This window comes from Mytilus californianus, unplaced genomic scaffold, assembly GCF_021869535.1.
Source record: "Mytilus californianus isolate M0D057914Y unplaced genomic scaffold, xbMytCali1.0.p SCAF_11, whole genome shotgun sequence".
NCBI classification, from domain to species: Eukaryota; Metazoa; Mollusca; class Bivalvia; order Mytilida; family Mytilidae; genus Mytilus; species Mytilus californianus.
The window spans coordinates 35,405,417-35,428,972 of record NW_026262593.1 but is presented as its reverse complement, the minus strand read 5'-3'; the positions used below and the strand labels follow the sequence as shown (position 1 = coordinate 35,428,972).

The window sequence follows — 23,556 nt, the reverse complement described above, 5'->3', positions numbered from 1 at the left end:
GGTGTACTTCCTTTAAGCCCTGCTTCTGAATCTGCCATTTTCGAGTTTATTATTTGATAAGTTTTTAGAAACAATTAAGTCAAATGGTTATTTATTTTAGGGGATCTTACATATATTTCCTGTGTCTTTTATCTGACGTTCCCATACATTCATTAAATAACATATGGCAATGCCCAGCTTATATATTTCAATAAATTTATTTCAGTTTTGGACTGACTCTTCTAAGTCAGAACATGATTTGACCTGTTTAAAACAAAATACATTTAATATTGAATATACCAAGTAAACTTTTTTATAGTCCTCATTATTGTGACTTATGGCTACCTTATTTCCTCTGTCTTTTATCTGGCTCACCTATATATTTTTAAATCAATATGACAATACTAGACTTAAAAGTTGTAATAAGTTAAGTTTTGTTTGACTCTTTGAAGTCAGAACATGATTTGACCTGTTAAAGTCAGTTTACAGAACAAAATTTCCAATCAAAACTGGTCTTTTCCTCTAAGCCCCCCCCCCTAATCTGAATCTGCTACTGTTAAGTTAATTAATTGATAAGTTTGTTTAGAAACAATTCAGTCAAATGGTTTTAAAATAATATTTTTTATAACCAAAAGTTCCATATGTTAACTTAACAGAAAAAAAAGTCATAAAAATGCAGAAATAGAAAGAATTTTAAAATAATTTGATGAAATTTGTAAACAAAATACATTTGAATATTAAATATACCAAATAAACTTTTTTATATATAGTCCTCATTATTGTGACTTTATTATTGGGTGTCTTTTATCTGTTTTTCCCATACATTCTTAAATGCATATGACAATTCCAGACTTAAAAGTTGCAATAATTAGTAAAAGTATAGTTTTTGACTGACTCTTTGAAGTCAGAACATAATGTGACTTGTTCAAGTCAGTTTGCACAACAGGATTTACCTCAATGAAATATTAAGATATCAAATATATACCAAATTAACTTTTATATAGTTCTAAAAATTGTGACTTAATATTTGTGATCTTTTTTCCTACTTGTATCCATACATTCTAACAATCACATCACAATCATGACAATGCCCGACTGTTACAGTTGCAATCCATTTAGTGTTTGACAGATTCTTATAAGTCAGAACATGATTTGACCTGCTTGAGTCAGTTTACAGAACACAATTTCCAATCAAAGCTATGTGTTCTTCCTCTTAGTCCCCTTCTGAATCTGCCACTGTTGAGTTTATTAATTGATAAGTTTTAAGAAACAATTAAGTCAAATGGTTATTTATCTTAGAGGATCTTGCATGTATTTCGTGTGTATTTTATCTGACTTTTCCATACATATCATTAATATCATATGGCAATGCCTGACTTAAAAATTTCAATAAATTTAGTTTTTGACTGATATTTTTAAGTCAGAACATGATTTGACCTGTTTAAGTCAATTTGTCAGAACATAATTTGACCTGTTCAAGTCAGTTTACAGAACAAAATTTCCAATCAAAGCTAGGTGTTCTTCCTCTAAGCCCCACCCCCAAATATGAATCTGCTACTGTTGAGTTAATTAATTGATAAGTTTTTTTAGAAACAATTCAGCCAAATGGTTATTAAAATTTTATTTTTTTTTGTCAACCACAAGTTCTATGTGTAAACTTAACAGAAAAGAAAAGTCATGAAAATACAGAAATAAAATAAAATTTTAAGATAATTTGATGAAAATCTTTAAAAACAAAATGCATTTGATATTGAATATACCAAATAAACTTTTTTATAGTCCTCATTATTGTGACGTAAGGGGACCTTATTTTATCTGGCTTTCCCATACATTTTAAAATCAATATGAAAATCCTAGACTTAAAAGTTGAAATAAGTTTAGTTTTGTTTGACTCTTTGAAGTCAGAACATGATTTGACCTGTTAAAGTCAGTTTACAGAACAAAATTTCCAATCAAAACTAGGTCTTCTTCCTCTAAGCCCCCCCCCCCCCCCCCCCCCCCTTTTCCCTTTATCTGAATCTGCTACTGTTTAGTTAATTAATCATGTTAACTGATAAATTTTTTTAGAAACAATTCAGTCAAATGGTCTTTAAAATAATATTTTTTACAACCAAAAGTTCCATGTGTTAACTTAACAGAAAAGAAAAAGTCATGAAAATACAGAAATAGAATAAAATTTTAAGATAATTTGATGAAACTTGTAAACAAAATACATTTGAATATTACATATACCAAACAAACTTTTTTATAGTCCTCATTATTGTGACTTTATTATTGGGTGTCTTTTATCTGTTTTTCCCATACATTCTTAAATGCATATGACAATGCCAGACTTAGAAGTTGCAATAATTAGTTAAAGTATAGTTTTTGACCGACTCTTTGAAGTCAGAACATAATTTGACCTATTTAAAACAAAATACATTTAAATATTGAATATACCAAATAAACTTTTTTATATAATCCTCATTATTGTGACTTTAGGGGACCTTATTTCCTGTTTTTTATCTGGCTCTCCCATACATTTTTAAATCAATATGACAATACTAGACTTAAAAGTTGTAATAAGTTTAGTTTTGACTGACTCTTTGAGGTCAGAACATGATTTGACCTGTTAAAGTCAGTTTACAGAACAAAATTTCCAATCAAAGCTAGGTGTACTTCCTTTAATCCAAGAAAGTCCTTGCTTTCAGACTGCTTCTGAATCTGCCATTTTCGAGTTTATTATTTGATAAATTTTTAGAAACAATTAAGTCAAATGGTTATTTATTTTAAGGGATCTTACATATATTTCCTGTGTCTTTTATCTGACGTTCCCATACATTCATTAAATAACATATGGCAATGCCCAGCTTATATATTTCAATAAATTTATTTTAGTTTTGGACTGACTCTTTTAAGTCAGAACATGATTTGACCTGTTTAAAACAAAATACATTTAATATTGAATATACCAAGTAAACTTTTTTATAGTCCTCATTATTGTGACTTATGGCTACCTTAATTCCTCTGTCTTTTATCTGGCTCACCTATATATTTTTAAATCAATATGACAATACTAGACTTAAAAGTTGTAATAAGTTAAGTTTTGTTTGACTCTTTGAAGTCAGAACATGATTTGACCTGTTAAAGTCAGTTTACAGAACAAAATTTCCAATCAAAACTGGTCTTTTCCTCTAAGCCCCCCCCCCCTAATCTGAATCTGCTACTGTTGAATTAATTAATTGATAAGTTTGTTTAGAAACAATTCAGTCAAATGGTTTTAAAATAATATTTTTTATAACCAAAAGTTCCATATGTTAACTTAAGGTAGATGGGGTGTCTAAATTATAATCCATAGAATTTTTTAATAATTTGCCAAAATGTAGTTTATATCATGCTTTTTAAAAAAAAATAATAAAAAGAATGGGTCACAAGGCTTATTTTCACGATACAGGTTGTGCAAAATTGACAGATTTTGTATAGATTATGCATGGAAAACCCAATTTTCTGCCATAAAACGAAAACTATACCATAGAATTTTGAGATAGAATATAAGAAGATAGCTCTAATAGTATGCTTTCAGATAAGAAAAAGAAAAAATGGGGTCACGGGACCCGTTTTCTTGCTACATAATAAAATAGGTAAATTCCTAACACATTCTATTGTAAAAGTAAATTTATCTGAATTATCTGCCCTTACATTTGAGTTGCCTCCCCTTATGTGGCAAAGTTGGAAAAAATAGAATCAAACAAAAGTATTCTGTTTTTTTTGTAAAATACAACCATAAATATGATAAAATATGCCATTTTATATATTGAAATGAAAATGCTTACACATGAATTACCTACTACTCTCAAAATTTGCACCTTTTATTAAAAATCTAGACCGATTGTTTTCTGGTATTTCAAAATCCAAGATGGAGGAAGACACCCTATCTACCTTAACAGAAAAAAAAGTCATAAAAATGCAGAAATAGAATAAAATTTTAAAATAATTTGATGAAATTTGTAAACAAAATACATTTGAATATTAAATATACCAAATAAACTTTTTTTAGTCCTCATTATTGTGACTTTATTATTGGGTGTCTTTTATCTGATTTTCCCATACATTCTTGAATGCATATGACAATTCCAGACTTAAAAGTTGCAATAATTAGTAAAAGTATAGTTTTTGACTGACTCTTTGAAGTCAGAACATAATGTGACTTGTTCAAGTCAGTTTGCACAACAGGATTTACCTCAATGAAATATTAAGATATCAAATATATACCAAATTAACTTTTATATAGTTCTAAAAATTGTGACTTAATATTTGTGATCTTTTTTCCTACTTGTATCCATACATTCTAACAATCACATCACAATCATGACAATGCCCGACTGTTACAGTTGCAATCCATTTAGTGTTTGACAGATTCTTATAAGTCAGAACATGATTTGACCTGCTTGAGTCAGTTTACAGAACACAATTTCCAATCAAAGCTATGTGTTCTTCCTCTTAGTCCCCTTCTGAATCTGCCACTGTTGAGTTTATTAATTGATAAGTTTTAAGAAACAATTAAGTCAAATGGTTATTTATCTTAGAGGATCTTGCATGTATTTCGTGTGTATTTTATCTGACTTTTCCATACATATCATTAATATCATATGGCAATGCCTGACTTAAAAATTTCAATAAATTTAGTTTTTGACTGATATTTTTAAGTCAGAACATGATTTGACCTGTTTAAGTCAATTTGTCAGAACATAATTTGACCTGTTCAAGTCAGTTTGCAGAACAAAATTTCCAATTAAAGCTAGGTGTACTTCCTTTAAGCCCTGCTTCTGAATCTGCCATTTTTGAGTTTATTATTTGATAAATTTTTAGAAACAATTAAGTCAAATGGTTATTTATTTTAGGGGATCTTACATATATTTCCTATGTCTTTTATCTGACGTTCTCATACATTCATTAATATCATATGGAAGTGTCCAACTTTAAAATTTCAATAAACTTAGTTTTGGACTGACTGTTTTAAGTCAGAACATGATTTTACCTGTTTAAAACAAAATACATTTAATATTGAATATACCAAATAAACTTTTTTATAGTCCTCATTATTGTGACTTTAGGGGACCTTATTTCCTCTGTCTTTTATCTGGCTTTCCCGTACATTTTTAAATCAATACGACAATACTAGACTTAAAAGTTGTAATAAGTTCAGTTTTGTTTGACTCTTTGAAGTCAGAACATGATTTGACCTGTTAAAGTCAGTTTACAGAACAAAATTTCCAATCAAAGCTAGGTGTTCTTCCTCTAAGCCCCCCCCCCCCCCCCCCCCCCCCAAATATGAATCTGCTACTGTTGAGTTAATTAATTGATAAGTTTTTTTAGAAACAATTCAGCCAAATGGTTATTAAAATTTTATTTTTTTGGCAACCACAAGTTCTATGTGTAAACTTAACAGAAAAGAAAAGTCATGAAAATACCGAAATAAAATAAAATTTTAAGATAATTTGATGAAAATCTTTAAAAACAAAATGCATTTGATATTGAATATACCAAATAAACTTTTTTATAGTCCTCATTATTGTGACGTAAGGGGACCTTATTTTATCTGGCTTTCCCATACATTTTAAAATCAATATGAAAATCCTAGACTTAAAAGTTGAAATAAGTTTAGTTTTGTTTGACTCTTTGAAGTCAGAACATGATTTGACCTGTTAAAGTCAGTTTACAGAACAAAATTTCCAATCAAAACTAGGTCTTCTTCCTCTAAGCCCCCCCCCCCCCCCCCCCCCCCCTTTTCCCTTTATCTGAATCTGCTACTGTTTAGTTAATTAATCATGTTAACTGATAAGTTTTTTTAGAAACAATTCAGTCAAATGGTCTTTAAAATAATATTTTTTACAACCAAAAGTTCCATGTGTTAACTTAACAGAAAAGAAAAAGTCATGAAAATACAGAAATAGAATAAAATTTTAAGATAATTTGATGAAACTTGTAAACAAAATACATTTGAATATTACATATACCAAACAAACTTTTTTATAGTCCTCATTATTGTGACTTTATTATTGGGTGTCTTTTATCTGTTTTTCCCATACATTCTTAAATGCATATGACAATGCCAGACTTAGAAGTTGCAATAATTAGTTAAAGTATAGTTTTTGACTGACTCTTTGAAGTCAGAACATAATTTGACCTATTTAAAACAAAATACATTTAAATATTGAATATACCAAATAAACTTTTTTATATAATCCTCATTATTGTGACTTTAGGGGACCTTATTTCCTGTTTTTTATCTGGCTCTCCCATACATTTTTAAATCAATATGACAATACTAGACTTAAAAGTTGTAATAAGTTTAGTTTTGACTGACTCTTTGAGGTCAGAACATGATTTGACCTGTTAAAGTCAGTTTACAGAACAAAATTTCCAATCAAAGCTAGGTGTACTTCCTTTAATCCAAGAAAGTCCTTGCTTTCAGACTGCTTCTGAATCTGCCATTTTCGAGTTTATTATTTGATAAATTTTTAGAAACAATTAAGTCAAATGGTTATTTATTTTAGGGGATCTTAACATATATTTCCTGTGTCTTTTATCTGACGTTCCCATACATTCATTTAACATCATATGGCAATGCCCGGCTTAAATATTTCAATAAATTTATTTTAGTTTTGGACGGACTCTTTTATGTCAGAACATGATTTGACCTGTTTAAAACAAAATACATTTAATATTGAATATACCAAATAAACTTTTTTATAGTCCTCATTATTGTGACTTATGGGGACCTAATTTCCTCAGTCTTTTATCTGGCTTACCTATACATTTTTAAATCAATATGACAATACTAGACTTAAAAGTTGTAATACGTTTAGTAAGTCAGAACATAATGTGACCTGTTTGAGTCAGTTTGCACAACAGTATTTACCTCAATGAAATATTAAAATAATAAATGTTTTGCTCTTAATACATTTAGCTTAAAGTGGATGAGAATATATCTTTTATTAACATAGTCTTATCATGAATAAGTGTCTTGTTTTTCCTTGGAAGATTTGAAGTATTGTCATGTAATGTATTCAATATTGTATTTTGTAAAATCTTTTGATATTCAGATAAAATGCTTCGCTGGGGCGCAGCTTGATACGACCGCAGAGGTAGAACCCTGAACAGTTGGGGCAAGTATGGACACAAAATTCAAGCTTGATACAGCTATGACTTTGGATTGTCATTAAATATTTGACACAGCATAGGTTTCTGACACAGGATGAATGTGGTGTAAGAACTGGAAAAAATTTAATTTACCTATTATGGTGGAATATCCATAAACTAAATTGTTTGTTAATTTCAATATATCAAAGAATATGTAGAATTCAATGTTTGATGTAATGTAATAAAGTTGAAATTTGGACCGTTTTTGTTCAATGTGGACCAATTTGGTAACATGTATAAATAATCAAAAATCTAAATACATGGGAGCCCATTTAAATACATCATAAAGGTATTAAAATAGAAAGTGACATCATAGTCATGGCTAAAAATAAACAAAAATCCTTAATCAGCAACATTTAAAGTAATATCTAAAAATAAAATTCCTTTGTAACCATAAAAGCCCATTTAAATACATCATAAAGACATTAAAATAGAAAATGACATCATAGTCATGGCTAAACATAGCAAAAAACCCTTAATCAGCATCATTTAACAGTAATATCTAAAAATGGAAATTACATCATAAAGGTATTAAAATAGAAAATGACATCATAGTCATGGCTAAAAATAAACAAAATCCTTAATCAGCATCAGCAACATTTTATAGTAATATCTAAAAATAAATTCCTTTGTAACCATAAAAGCCCATTTAAATACATCATAACAGATATTAAAATAGAAAATGACATCATAGTCATGGCTAAACATAGCAAAAACCTTAATCAGCATCATTTAACAGTAATATCTAAAAATGAAAATTTCTTTGCAACCATAAAAGTAAAATAGAAAATGACATCATAATCATAGCTAAAAATAAACAAAAAATTTTTTATTGGCAAATTTTAAATGGAGTTTATTATACTAAAACAATAAATTTGCAACCATAAACATGATAAAACCCCATTTAAACACATCATAAAAGTATTAAATAATTCAACTACATCATAAGGCTATAAAAATAGAAAAGGACTTCATAGTCAAGGCTAAAGGTAAACAAAAAACCTTCATCAGCAAAATTTTATATTGGCAAATTTCCAATGAAGTTTATTACACTAAAATTGTTGGCAAATTTCCAATGCATTTATTAACAATAAAGTTATTGGCAAATTTCCAATTTACATAATTTAAAAGCAGTGTAGATGAGATATTTAAATGAGTTTGAATTACCAACCTTACACTGCTTTTAAATAATGTTCTTTACTCAATTATTTGTCTATTAAAATGGAAACCCTTGTTTTTTAACCTTTTTTCCCCTTATTCCTTAAACATTAGAGCCATAACCCCCCCCCCCCCCCCCCCCCCCCCAAAGCCAATTATTACTTTCCAATGTAACCTAAATTTCCAATATACATAATTTTAAATTTCAATTCCTCATGATATATAACCGTATCATTATTATTTTCTTTCATATATAAATCTGAAACAACCATCTTTAAATGGAAAATTTTAAAGAAAAAAAAAGGAAAAAAAAAATCCTACCTCCCACACATTTTTTCACCCCCCTTTTGATTCATCATCCCCCACCTCAATCACAACCTTCAATTTGTGGTATGGTACATTGCAATACAATTTCACAGAGATCCATACACTTGAACACAAGTTTTTGTTGCAAACTAAAAAAATCCTTATTTTTGACCAATATTTGGCCCCTTATTCATAAATGTTTGAGCAATTAACCCCAAAACTCAATTCCTACTTTCTCTTCGTGATAAAAAATAACTAACTTAAAATGTAAATTTTAAACAAAAAAAAAAAGGAAAAAAAAAAATTACCCCTTTTTTGACCCCCGCCCCCTTATTATTCATCACCCCCACCCCCCTTTCCCCCCAAACAAAGCTCAATAACAGCCTTGCCTTTGTGGTATGGTACCTTGTAATACAATTTTAGAGAGATCCATACACTTGAACACAAGTTATTGTCTAGAAACTAAAAAATGCTTATTTTAAACCCCTTTTTAGGCCCCTTATTACTAAACGTTTTGGGCATTTACCACAACACTCAATTCCAGCTTTCCCTTTGTGAAATGGAACCTTGTAGTAAAATTTCAGAAAGATCCATACACTTACACACAAGTTATTGTCATAAAACTAGAAAAATGCTTGTTTTTTGCCCCCTTTTGGCCCCTTATTCCTAAAATTTTGAGGCAATTAACCCCAAAATCAATCCCAGCATTGACCCTTTGTGATATGGAATCTTGTGGTACAATGTCAAAGAGATCCATATGCTAACACACAAGTTATGTCTGGAAGTTACAAAAATGCTTATTTTCGGCCCCTTTTTGGCCCCTAATTCCTTAACTGTTGGTACCATAACCCCCAAAATCAATCCCCACCTTCCTATTGTGGTATTGAACCTTATGGTAAAATTTCATAGAGATCCATTCACTTAAACTAAAGTTAGAGTGCGAAAACCATTGTGTATTCGGACGACGACGACGACGCCAACGTCATACCAATATACGACCTCAAAATTTTTTTGCGGTCGTATAAAAATTGTATGATCCATTTTTTCTCACCTGGTTTTTCTTTGTATTTTGAAATAATTGAAAGTGATGAGATAAATATATTATGTTTAGATTCTGGAAAGGAGAAGGTATGATGTCAGATGAGCCCCACTTTTTAAAACTCTTTAATTCGAAACTAGTAATCACCATATTTTTATGGAGATTGATAACAAAGTGGTAGTAATGACTGCTTCAAATCAGAACAAAAATGACCTCTCGAAGTCAAAATGCATTAAAAAGGGGCATAAATCTTATTAGAATATGAAGATATTAAGTCACAATATTTTGTGCAAAATCTGACCTGTGAAAGTCATTTTATGATAAATTAAAGTCTGACATAAACTGACCTGTACAGGTCATATTCTGTTGAGTGCAAGAAGGGAGACAACACTTACATCAAATTATATCTGACCTATGGAAGTCATTTTATTCTGACTTGTTTATGTCAGAGCTCTGACTGATGACACATGTTTCTGGAATAAATTTTTCTTATTTAAAAAATGATCACATATTGGTATGTACCCTTTGTTATATGACTGAAAAATGTACATGTATAAATAATGAATTCAACAGTAACTATTTATTGTTCGTTTATTAATAGAATAATCAGGAAGCACTTCATAACATGGCTACTGACACCATTAGAAAGTTATACGAGAGTCAACAGGAAATGCTAGGCCATCATCAGCAGTTACAGATTACACAAGAGGGAGTAATGACACAGATAACAGACAACATGGCATCACTTAAAACAGAAAAAGCTTTGATTGCTGCTGGAAATAAGGAACTGGCAGATCAGACTCACAATATAAAGAACAAATTAGGTTATTGTTATGCCCCATCTATGATAGAAGGGGGGTTAGGTTTTCTGGTCGGTCTGTCTGTCTGTCTGTTAATCTGTCCAGGTTAAAGCTTTGGTTACAAGTAGTTTACCATAAAGTTGTGGTCACATCAACTTGAAACTTAGCACTCATGTTCCTTATGATGTGAAGTCTTAAATGAAACGTCAAACTGGATTTTGACCTTAATATCACAGTTCGCTGATCAGGGCTGATCTTGTTTCAATATATAAAACATTTTACTCAGCAAATAATGCATAATAAAGAATAAACAAAAACAATTTAACAGTACAACCTACCACACCAACTCCTCTAATAACTTTAACAAAAATACACAATGAGAAACAACACATGGTTCAGATAGCCTGACTCGGTGCAGGCTCAAAATACTAGGTAAAACCATATTTACTTGTGCACAAACCTCTTGCTTTGACTCTCTAGACCATATTTACTTGTGCACAAACCTCTTGCTTTGACTCTCTAGACCATCATAACCATATTTGGTAAAGGTAAAAAACACAATATAAGACTCAGTCCAGCATCCAACACCATAACATTAACAAGGAACTAAAAGATTCTACAAAATTTGTATTTTATGGAAAAAATGTACTTCTACGTAAGTAAAAATATCCACAGCTGCTGGTCTAATATTGCCACTTAAGAAAACAAAGTTTACATTAGAAAACATTTACCTGATCCAACTGCAACTAGGGGGTTGTTTAACTACCTTGACTACCCATGAGGGCTTTCAAATTTTTGGGTATTATAATAATATGGCAAATAATATAATTTTGAGAGACAAAAATATAACATACATGTAATTATTGTAAAACAAGAAAAAAGAATAAAGTAAACAATAATTTGATAAAAAATAAATGAATAAATAAATTGATGTATAATAGTTGATAGATTAATTATTTGAAATAATTAATAAATAGAACTTAAGTAGATAAAAATAAAAAAAAAAAAAATTTAAAAAGAACAACAAATAAAATATGTGCCACCAAAAGCCGGAACAGGAGAAAAGGCTAAACAAACGACAAAGAGCATCATTGGCGCTGTTATAGTACACCAGCAGCCAAGTAAAGAGTCCCATCTTGTTCAACTGAAAAATAATAGTTGCTTTTTATTTTTAAAAACAACATGTCAATGCTTTCATAAGAAAAATAATCATACAGATACAAGGAATTTTTTCTTTTCTTTGGAGTAAATCATCTTGAACAAAAGAAAGCTACTCACTCTTGTTGTTATCATGAAAGACTGCTGTCTTATGATTATTTTTGTATTTAACTGTGAAAACTTCAAACAATGTTTTGTTGTTGATTAGTAAGAATTATTGACATGCTATATAATTAGAAAATTAGATCGGTGAAATTTCAGAAAACTAATTATCTGCTTATCTATAATTAAAACCATTATATATAATTTAAAAGCAAGAGTAGTAGATAAAAATTGGTGATGTTTTTGTTTCAGAGGATGCCATGAAAACATTACAGAGTCAGAATCAAGAACAAAAGTCGAACCATGAAATTATCATACAAGATCTAATGAACATACAGATGAAGGCCCAAGATACAATAGATAAACTTGGTAAGGTTCATTCATTATTTGATGTTATGTCAAGTAAGTTTATGATGAAATTTAAGACCATTTTGGTATGAGACTCATTTAGTTTAAAACAAAAAATTTGTACCTGACATTTGTGTAAGTGGACAGCTTTCGTTTTATTGTCAAGAAATTTTCAGAAAAAATATTTTGGACTGTTTTCTTTACCAAATTGATATTTAAAATTGACTTCCCTGGTTCCCATGTATGCTTTTATGGAACAATCTTCAGATAAAGTTTGTTTGATAAGTTGTCATCTTATGTGAATATATTTAACACTGTGTGAATGAAAGCTTGTCATAAAATATAGACACTTTTCATTTGTTTAAGATGATATTGTGACCATTAGATGTCTGTTTTGGTTAGGGCAAAAGTTAACATAATTGAGAGGTAGTTCAGATTTAATGGTATTTTATTTGCATGTAGAACATGTACTATGTTGAACTGCATCAGAATATAAAAAATAAGATATCTAGCATTTTTCAATTTTAGAGATACTGTTATCATGATTATATCTTTTTATGCATACATGATTTAAAATAATTTCTAAAATACATGTACCACTAGGCATGCTTAAATTACCATAAATTCAGAAAATATTGGGATGTTTCAATTATTGGGTAAAATGTCACCTACTGACAATCACAATAATTAAACATCAAATTTTTACTATAATTTTCCCTGATCAGTTTGTGATTGATTTGCCTCCCTTTAACCACAGGTGTGATAGGCTTGTCAACTTTAAACTGGGTACCTGAAAGGGCTGAATTTTTTTTACAACTTGTGTAAATTCAGAAATTTTTAAGATGATTTTGCAGGACTTCTTCCTAGACTTATTAGTCACATGAATCAATAGTTCAAACAAGTTTCTAGATATCCAAAGTTGACATGAAATATTAATCATTGACATTACAGGTGTGTACCCGTATGTCCTTTCTTGGAACCCATTACAAGACAAGACAAATACTTTATTAAAGTCTCACCACTTGTTACTATACCATTATATAAAAATAATTTTCGCAAACCATTTAGGTCACGGAAATTCCATTTTTTGCCATCAGTAAGGAGAGTTGTACAAATAATGTGAGTTCACAGAACCCCGATCCAATTCATCTTTTGCTAAAAATATTTATCATTTTCTGTTTTGTATCTCCTAACATCATTCCATTTTTCTCTAATTTCGATTAAAATATGGCAAAACATGCAGTAAAAATAGATGTATGCCCCAAATAAACATTTCCCGATTGGTTGAACTACTAAGTTGTCGATGTAAAGCAACGCAAGCCTCGATGTAAAGCACACACTTTAAAAGAGTAAGGAGAGTTGTACAAATAATGTGAATACACAGACCCCCAATCCAATTTATCTTTTGCTAAAAGTGTTCATCATTTTCTGTTTTGTATCTACCAACAACATTCCATTTTTCTATAATCCCGATTTAAACATGTCAAAACCTGCAGTAAAAATAGATGTATGCCCCAAGTAAACATTCCCCGATTGGTTGAAAAGCTTTGGCCTTGATCTAAAGCAACGCAAGCACACGCAAAAATTTCCGTTGATATGTTGAACTTTGACCTCGGGATTCAGCCGATTCACAAAGAGATTTTCTTGTGCTCAAATGTAATTTTAAGTGAAATATACTGGTTACATATAAAATATACTGCAGATTAAAACACAAGTTAACAAGAACCACTCTATAAAGAATTATGAGAGACTATAAAACAATTTTTCTTAAATTATAATACAAATACAAGTCAACTATCATGAGTATAAAATATATTTTCGCTTTATTAAAATTTCATTGCAGATTTTGGCAGCATAAAATACCATATTTTCATTTGTTAAAAGAAATATCAATTTTTCATTATCAGATGTATGTAAAAAATTCTCATCAACAATACTAGCATGATTAAAAATAACATTATGAATATCTGAATATACAGGACAGTTTAACAAAACATGTTTCTCATCTTCAACGTCATCAGTACAGTTAAAACATACTCTATTTTCAATATCAATATTTTCAAAACGACCAGTTTCAATTCTGATCTAAATTTGGCTAAAGCACTCCTGTATCTACCAGGTATATCAAAATTCAAATAATTTTCTACACCATATACATTTTTGAATATTCTATATGTACGTAATTTATTTTTATCATTTGACTTCAATTTTGTCATACCATTCTTTCTTAAATTTTTCAAAAGATATATTTTCGACATTCTTAATCAAATCCTATGAGAAACCAATCATTTACAGATGGATCGCATAACTAAAACCTCACATTTTTGCAAGGGATCCTTCAAAACATTAATTAGTACAAGCAGTAATTTCTGAATTTACAATAAATCTGGTGTTGTTGAGTTGCAGTCCCGCTGATGTTTTATCCGCATCTCCTTTTATTGATGAGAGCCGTATTCAGACTTTTCATTAAATTTTCCAATAAGTGGAACAAATTATTTAAAAAACAATGTGAACAATATCTTCCATGAGTGATAAGAATCCTATTTGGTAATTGATGAAAACATTGTTAAGGGCTAAGGTTTTGAGATGATTTTTTTTTTCAGACAAAAGTACTCAGCATCTTTTACAAAACCACCAGGATCTGAAGAAACAGTATGTAGTCATGCATGAAAAGATGGTAAAAATTAATTCAACCGTTACTGATTTGATGGAATCTATAAATAACATGCAGGAAAAGTTAGATAAAAAGATTTCTTGGTTTTCTCATTTACTAGGAACTACAGGTAAGTTTCTACTTATCTCTTGATCCAGAAGTCACATTCTTTGGTAGAGCTTGATATGGTATATTTTTTTGCATTAAGTTTCAAAAAATAATGTAGGCATACAAATTCATGAAAAATCAGTAATTGTTTATAGATAATTTTTGTCGAGCCTGCGACTTTTGTCGCAGAAAGCTCGACATAGGGATAGCGATCCGGCGGCGGCGGCTACGGCGGCGGCGGCGGCGTTAGCTAACTTCTTAAAAGCTTTATATTTTAGAAGGTGGAAGGTCTGGATGCTTCATACTTTGTATATGGATGCCTCATGTTAGTAAGTTTCCGTCAGTCACATGTCCAATGTCCTTGACCTCATTTTCATGGTTCAGTGACTACTTGAAAAAAAAGTTAAGATTTTTTGTAATGTTAGATTCTCTCTTATTATAAGTAATAAGATAACTATATTTGGTATGTGCGTACCTTGCAAGGTCCTCATGCCCGTCAGACAGTTTTCACTTGACCTCGACCTCATTTCATGGATCAGTGAACAAGGTTAAGTTTTGGTGGTCAAGTCCATATCTCAGATAATATAAGCAATAGGTCTAGTATATTCGGTGTATGGAAGGACTGTAAGGTGTACATGTCCAACTGGCAGGTGTCATCTGACCTTGGCCTCATTTTCATGGTTCAGTGGTTATAGTTATGTTTTTGTGTTTTGGTCTGTATTTCTTATACTGTATGCCATAGGTCTACTATATTTGGTGTATGGAATGATTGTAAGGTGTACATGTCTAGCGGGCAGGTGTCATCTGACCTTGACCTCATTTTCATGGTTCAGTGGTCAAAGTTAAGTTTTTGAGTTTTGGTCTTTTTTTCTAATACTATGTGCAATAGTTCAACTATATTTGGTATGTGCGTACCTTGCAAGGTCCTCATGCCCGTCAGACAGTTTTCACTTGACCTCGACCTCATTTCATGGATCAGTGAACAAGGTTAAGTTTTGGTGGTCAAGTCCATATCTCAGATACTATAAGCAATAGGTCTAGTATATTCGGTGTATGGAAGGACTGTAAGGTGTACATGTCCAACTGGCAGGTGTCATCTGACCTTGACCTCATTTTCATGGTTCAGTGGTTATAGTTAAGTTTTTGTGTTTTGGTCTGTTTTTCTTATACTGTATGCCATAGGTCTACTATATTTGGTGTATGGAATGATTGTAAGGTGTACATGTCTAGCGGGCAGGTGTCATCTGACCTTGACCTTATTTTCATGGTTCAGTGGTCAAAATTAAGTTTTTGAGTTTTGGTCTTTTTTTCTAATACTATGTGCAATAGTTCAACTATATTTGGTATGTGCGTACCTTGCAAGGTCCTCATGCCCGTCAGACAGTTTTCACTTGACCTCGACCTCATTTCATGGATCAATGAACAAGGTTAAGTTTTGGTGGTCAAGTCCATATCTCAGATACTATAAGCAATAGGTCTAGTATATTCGGTGTATGGAAGGACTGTAAGGTGTACATGTCCAACTGGCAGGTGTCATCTGACCTTGACCTCATTTTCATGGTTCAGTGGTTATAGTTAAGTTTTTGTGTTTTGGTCTGTTTTTCTTATACTGTATGCCATAGGTCTACTATATTTGGTGTATGGAATGATTGTAAGGTGTACATGTCTAGCGGGCAGGTGTCATCTGACCTTGACCTTATTTTCATGGTTCAGTGGTCAAAATTAAGTTTTTGAGTTTTGGTCTTTTTTTCTAATACTATGTGCAATAGTTCAACTATATTTGGTATGTGCGTACCTTGCAAGGTCCTCATGCCCTTCAGACAGTTTTCACTTGACCTCGACCTCATTTCATGGATCAATGAACAAGGTTAAGTTTTGGTGGTCAAGTCCATATCTCAGATACTATAAGCAATAGGTCTAGTATATTTGGTGTATGGAAGGACTGTAAGGTGTACATGTCCAACTGGCAGGTGTCATCTGACCTTGACCTCATTTTCATGGTTCAGTGGTTATAGTTAAGTTTTTGTGTTTTGGTCTGTTTTTCTTATACTATATGCAATAGTTCAACTATATTTGGTGTATGGAAATATTTTATGATCTATTTGGCAGTCACGCAGGTTTTATTTGACCTTGACCTCATTTTCAAGGTTCATTGCTCAGTGTTAAGTTTTTGTGTTTTGGTCTGTTTTTCTTAAACTATAAGCAATAGGTCAACTCTATTTGTTGTATGGAAGAATTGTTAGCTGTACATGCCTGCCTAGCATGGTTCATCTGACCTTGACCTCATTTTCATGGTTCATTGGTCAATGTTTAGTTTACTTGGTTAATGTTAAGTTTATGTGACAGTTGTAATAAAGCTTTATATTTAGGACTATCAACATAATATCAATGATTAGTAAAGAAGGCGAGACATTTCAGCGTGTGCACTCTTGTTCAAATAGTGTATATTTCACAAGCCTTCACATTTAACATGCATTTGAATGTATGGAAAAGAAATAGACAAACAATGACAATATCCGAGAATTCGTATAAACAAACCATAAAGAAAACATTGATCTTATTATAAAAATAAGAAGATATGGTATGATTGCCAATGAGACAACTCTCCACTGGAGACCAAATGATATAAAAGTTAACAACTATACGTCATTGTACTGACTTCAACAATGAGCAAAACACATACCACACAGTCCGGTATAAAACGCCCCAAAATGACAAATATAAAACATATCAAATAAAAAAACTAACGGTCTGATGTATGTACAAAACAATGAAGGAAAAACAAATGTTTTATTAAAAAATTATATTTTACAATGGTAAAACAAAGAAGTAGGGACCTGTTAAATTTAGACTATTTAAGGCTTTGCTTGATTTAGAGCTTGACAAAGACAAAGGTCGATTGATGATATAAATTGTAAATGGTATATATGGAAGATATATGTTGACCTCAAGATGTGTTATTGATTTAATTGTAGTTTTGAATAACTGACCCATTTGAGTATATCACACATCACCCTTTTATTCATGTATTATATAGATATAAGAAGATGTGGTATGAGTGCCAATGAGACAACTCTCCATCCAAGTCAAAATTTATAAAAGTTAACCATTAAAGTTCAAAGTACGGTCTTCAACACAGAGCCTTGGCTCACACCGAACAGCAAGCTATAAAGGGCCCCAAAAATGACTAGTGTAAAACCATTCAAACAGGAAAACCAATGGTCTAATCTATATAAAAAACAAGAAACACTTATGAACCACATCAACAAACGACAACTACTGAACATCAGATTCCTGACTTAGGACAGGTGCAAACAATTGCAGCGGGTTTTAACGTTTTAATGGTACCAAACCTTCACCCTTTTTCCTGAAACAATAGTGTAACATCACAACATAGAAAGACACACTATAAAATATCAACTGAAATGGCATAACTCAAAGGACATATTAACACCAGTGAACATACACTGAACAAATAAATTTGACCTATGATACAATGTAAATACAAAATAAAATAAATAAATAGCCTTATATGCTCTTATACAACATCTTCCATGTTGATACAAGAAAAATGATGTGTTTAACAGCTTTTTTTATGATCAAGAATTTTGTTACCCAAACATGTTATTCAACACTATAACCCAACATCTTATAACTGATTTTTTGGTCATCTATACTATCAAAATATATTTATATGTTGACCAGAGTGACTTTGATTTAGAAATTTTTTCACTTAACCTGCATAGTTGCCAACTGACATGATATTTGCGTGTAATACACGCTTTTTCAACGGTTCACACGCGAGGATTTTGTCACATGGCGTGTACACGCTTTTAATCACTTTACACGCAATTACACGCTTTTTAGTTGTTTTGATTTTTTGGTTGTTAGTGATATCACGATTCTCGGGTTTTTCCTTATTAGACGATAAATACCGAAAATTTTGAAGTAATTGTTTGGTCACCATTGTTTATTTTTCTATATGGACGAACAGCAAAAAGCACTTAAGGTAAGTAGTTTGTGATTAGTTTTTACGATTTTGTGACTTTCTTTCTTTCAAATTCACGTAGGGGAAATCATAGGCGGATCCAGGGGGGCCCGGGCCCTCCCTTTCGTGGGAAAAATTTGGTTGATTATATAGGGAATCACTGAAGCATGACTGGAGCGGGGCCCCCCCTTATGAAAAGTTCTGGATCAGCCACTGGAAATGTCCACAGAAGGAGGTTGCTTTCAGGACCTGTACCGTCGTCTAAAGAGCGGATTGTTATGTGAAAACGATGTGTAAGCCTAAGATTCAAGATTTATAAATTATATTTGGGAGTTCGAGTTTAAATGATCGAGGGACAAGTAACGCATTGTGCACCCTATGTTGCAATCATAACAATACATGTGAGAGGAGAACTACAATGTAGCTATTTGATTAAGCATTTAACGTGTTTAATGGTAATTGAATAATAAAATATTTTTCAGTTTCAGTTTCAAATCTAGCCAACAGATTTACACAGGCCATAGGGGATGGAAATATCACGGAACTGTTGGATAAGTTCTCATAGTACCAGCTGTCTTCTGATGAACTACCTAGTTTTGACCAGGCAATAGCAACATATATAGTTTGTTGGGAGTAATGGCAGCGATAATAGATGACATTTTAGATGGCAAAAAAGCGTTATGACACTCTTTCAAAGCTTGATAAAGCTATTTTAGTTCAGCCAATATAAATTCAGACTGTGAGAGAGCATTTTCAATTATAAAGAAATCACACTGAATTCTGATCAGAACTTGACAATGATATATTGAATGCCTTGTTATCAAGTAATTGTAACCAAACTGGCAGTTGTTTTGAATTTGTTCTTAGTGGTGTTGCTTTAAAAGCAGCAAAACAGACCACTGTTCAATACAATAAAAGTTTACATTAGAATATTGTTTTTTATATTAACAAATTTGTATAATGTGAAATTATGTACATTGTTCATATTAAAAAGTCCGCATCTACGTCGCGTGTTTTCACACGCTTTTTGACATGACATGATTTCTCATTGTCAGGGGTTGGCAAGTATGTTAACCTGTATACTAAACTTAGGTTTCATTTCCTGCAGACAAGTTGACCTTTAGTTATATTTAGTTTTACTGTTGATTACTTTTTTTGTTTTGATTCTCTCAAATGTTTCATGTGTTTGGTTTTCTGAGCACCAGGCTCATTTGTACCTGATTATTCTAAAAATACATCAAATATTTGTCATATATACTGAAATTCTTATCATACTTTCATATTTGGACAACGCAATCCTCTTCTACAGTTCCATTGATATTGACATTCATATATTTTTTTCCAGAGGAAAAGATAACAACAGTATTGATGTTTGGACAACATATAGTATTCCTCATGCTGATTATGTTCCTTACAGCCTACCTACAGGTTCCTCCAATGTCTCGTGTTCTCATTCTAGTTGTCACCTTCTTTAACTCAGCTATTGAGATCCAGTCTGGAAAAGGAGCAGGATTTATCAGAATGGCAGGAGTTGACTTCTCTATAATCATGGGTAAGGCCACAATGAAAGTATATAATAGGTTAGGATCCTAGCTGCAGAACATTTGTTTAATAGAGCAATATTAGAGCCCTTTTAAGCTCACCTGGCCCAAAGGGCAAAGTGAGTTTTTCTCATCGCTTGTCATCCATAGGCGTCCGTTAACTTTTACAAAAATCATCTCCTCTGAAACTACTTGGCCACCATGATCATGGGGTAATCTTGTTTAAAAAAATATGTCAAATGACCCTGCCTGCCAACCAATATGGCCGACATGGCTTAAAAAAGACCATAAGGGGTGAAATGCAATGTTTGCCTATTATCTTGAAAACTGTTAATGATAGAGAAAATCTGACTCGGGCAAAAATGTTCAAAATGATCAGATCTACCTAAAGTCTGTAGACATCAAAACTATCAAATGATTTCTTACAGGTGTTATTGCCTTTAAAATTAATTTTACCATTTTTACCCAGGGCTTCCAAAATTTTTTTTTAGCCAGCCGGACATTTTATATATTATCCCGATTTTAATCCCTTAAGACTAAATAAACAAAAAGCAATTATGGTAATCAGTTGCCGAGTTGGACATTCCAATGATTGACATTAAAAAAAAACGATATTAAACTTTCTTTGATTCAAATTCGAAGTTCTGACGTAAACTGTTAAATTGGCAGTGCATCATTCGAAGTGTGCAACATCAGCGTACTTATATCTGCCTTAGACTCTTTATTTGTGCAAAATAACGTTGTCAAAAACTTTACTTTCATTTTTAAACCGGATGTTATCTTGACAATGGTAAAACATGGACCAGAGACGGATACGTAAATTCCGTGTACGTTTGCAAAGCATGAATGAGTGTAAGTAGCTCTTTCTACGTTATTTCTTCAAGAAAATATTCGAAAAAACGTGAGATTAAGGTATCAATGACAATTTAAGCATTTTTTGAAGAAATTAGGCTGCATAATTAAATTTCACACCTGCGCACATGCGCACACGTGTACTAGTTCAAACATGTCTCTGGTTCAAACAACGTGGTTATGACGATTTTTCATTTTCACCTTTTTAATTTTTTCATCAAATCATATTTGTAAACGTATTTCTGATAATTTAAATCTTTTTGACTAAATTAATTAGATGCAAACCGCTGAAATGTAAGAAAATAACTTTGAATAGACCGATCAATGTCCGGTTCAAAATAGTTTACCTGTCACCTGAACAGGTAAATTTCAGCTGTTCGACAACTAGTTAGCCTTGATTAAGATGAGAAGGCATTAAAGTAGGGGTTGTTTTGATAGTACTTAATGATCATGTCACTTTTATGACCGGAAATGTGTGGCTGTTAAAGGCAAAAGGTTGGGTCGAAAAGATCGTGAATTATGTTAAAATGACCGTCTTTTAAGAAAGCCTTGAAAACTAAAAAGTAGATGTCCGTTTCATGCTTTGCCCAGCCGGACTTTTACCGGACATTATACAAATGTCCAGAATATATGACCGTTTTGGAAGCCTTGTTTTTACCCATTATCTCAAAAATTGTAATAGATAGAAAGAAGCTTTAAATTATAAAAATTATCAGCGAGACGAGATCTACAAATAAGTAAACATGATTGAAATTGTTGGTCAGCACCTTATTGAAGTTATTGCCCTGTAATGACAATTTTTCATGTTTTTTGCTTATGATCTTGAAAACTATAATAGATAGAAAGAAATTTAAAGAGCAAAAATGATCAGCAAGACAAATTCTACAAATAAGTCAGTACAGCCCAAGTCGTTGGCCGACTCTTTATTAAAGTTATTGCACTTTAGTAACGATTTTTCATGTTTGCCTATTATCTTGAAAACTATAATAGATAGACTGAAACTTTAAAAAGCAGAAATGATCACTAAGACAAGATCTACTAATAAGCCATCATGGTTAAAATCTTCAGTTGACTCTTTATTGGATTTATTGCCCTTTAAATGTCAGATGATTTTTACCATTTTTGGGGCATTTTTTGCCTATTATGTTGAAAACTATAATGCATAGATAGAAACTTTAAAAAAGAAATATGGTCAGCAGGATAAGATCTACAAATATCCAACATGGCTGAAATTGTCAGTTAACTCTTAATACTGTTATTTCCATTTAATGATGATTTTTACAAAAAAATGGCTATTGTTGAAGATGCAGGAGAGCAACACAAGAGCCTCTAGTATTTGGATAAGTAAATATAACTTTAACATTTAAGGTTAATGATTGGACAGCTTATGAAATCAAGCAGACAATTTGTTAGTTATAATATTATTTAATTTATTTAATGAGTTCTTGCAGTTTCAGTGATCGGGAAGGACGTGCGCCTTGCGCCAATTGCGCTTATCGACCAGAAATGGCGCATAGAGTGACAATTGTAAGTGCCCGCGTGGCGCATGATATTTTTCACTTCGTTTTGAAACGTTGAGATATCGTCAAATAGATTTCTGATAGTATTTCGTGCCGCCATGTGTGAGTACACAACTGTGTAGTGTTTACTCCAATGATAGGAGCACCTATATATTTTTGGGACGTCTCGGGTGTTTTCCTATGGAAATAATAGCAACATGCGGTATGACTGATTACCCCAAAAACGTAATTAACCATCATTCATGATATAATTTTTTATAAACAACTTTAAATTTGTGAAAATTGGCTAGTACAGGCAAGAATTCTTCTCTTATTATAATCTTTTAAGTAAGCTTACTATTATTTCGATTGAAAAACCCAAAAGCCTTTTTATGAATAGCATATTATTTGTCTCCATAAAAGGGGCTTAACTGTCCTTGTCTTTTTTTTTTCGGTCTTTGGCGCGTTTTGACATTTTGTAAACATGCCTTCTGCGAATTGTTGTTGTGTCTTATCAATTAACGTTGCTCTCTACTGTTATTCTTGTCATCGTGATGAAGTAATAATAATACAAGTGCAGAGAAAATGCCAGAAACTTCCTCTAATACAGAACGTCTGGAATAAGTATGGTATCGACGTAGACCCAAATTTAATGTAAAAAAAAAACATGAACATGAACAAGGGAACAGTACCAGTTTTAACATTGTAAATAAAGGTTATCGTAAATATTGCCCGGTTTGGAAGAAGTTATTGTATTTTCATTGAAATTGAAATTACAAAATCACAGGAACAATATTCATGATATTAATTAGAATCATACTTGTAAGTACAGTGAAATATACC

General features: G+C 31.6%; 1 protein-coding gene across 1 annotated transcript in view; it reads left to right on the top strand.

Annotated features, from left to right (window-relative positions):
- The window catches only part of LOC127719983 (protein brambleberry-like), a 48,687-nt gene that overhangs the window by 15,005 nt on the left and 10,126 nt on the right, over positions 1–23,556 (top strand). Inside the window, exons 4-7 of the mRNA XM_052226362.1 lie at positions 10,266–10,488; positions 11,977–12,093; positions 14,676–14,855; positions 20,167–20,373. Of these exons, the coding sequence (XP_052082322.1) occupies positions 10,266–10,488; positions 11,977–12,093; positions 14,676–14,855; positions 20,167–20,373 (727 nt within the window). The remainder of the gene's footprint in view (positions 1–10,265; positions 10,489–11,976; positions 12,094–14,675; positions 14,856–20,166; positions 20,374–23,556) is intronic.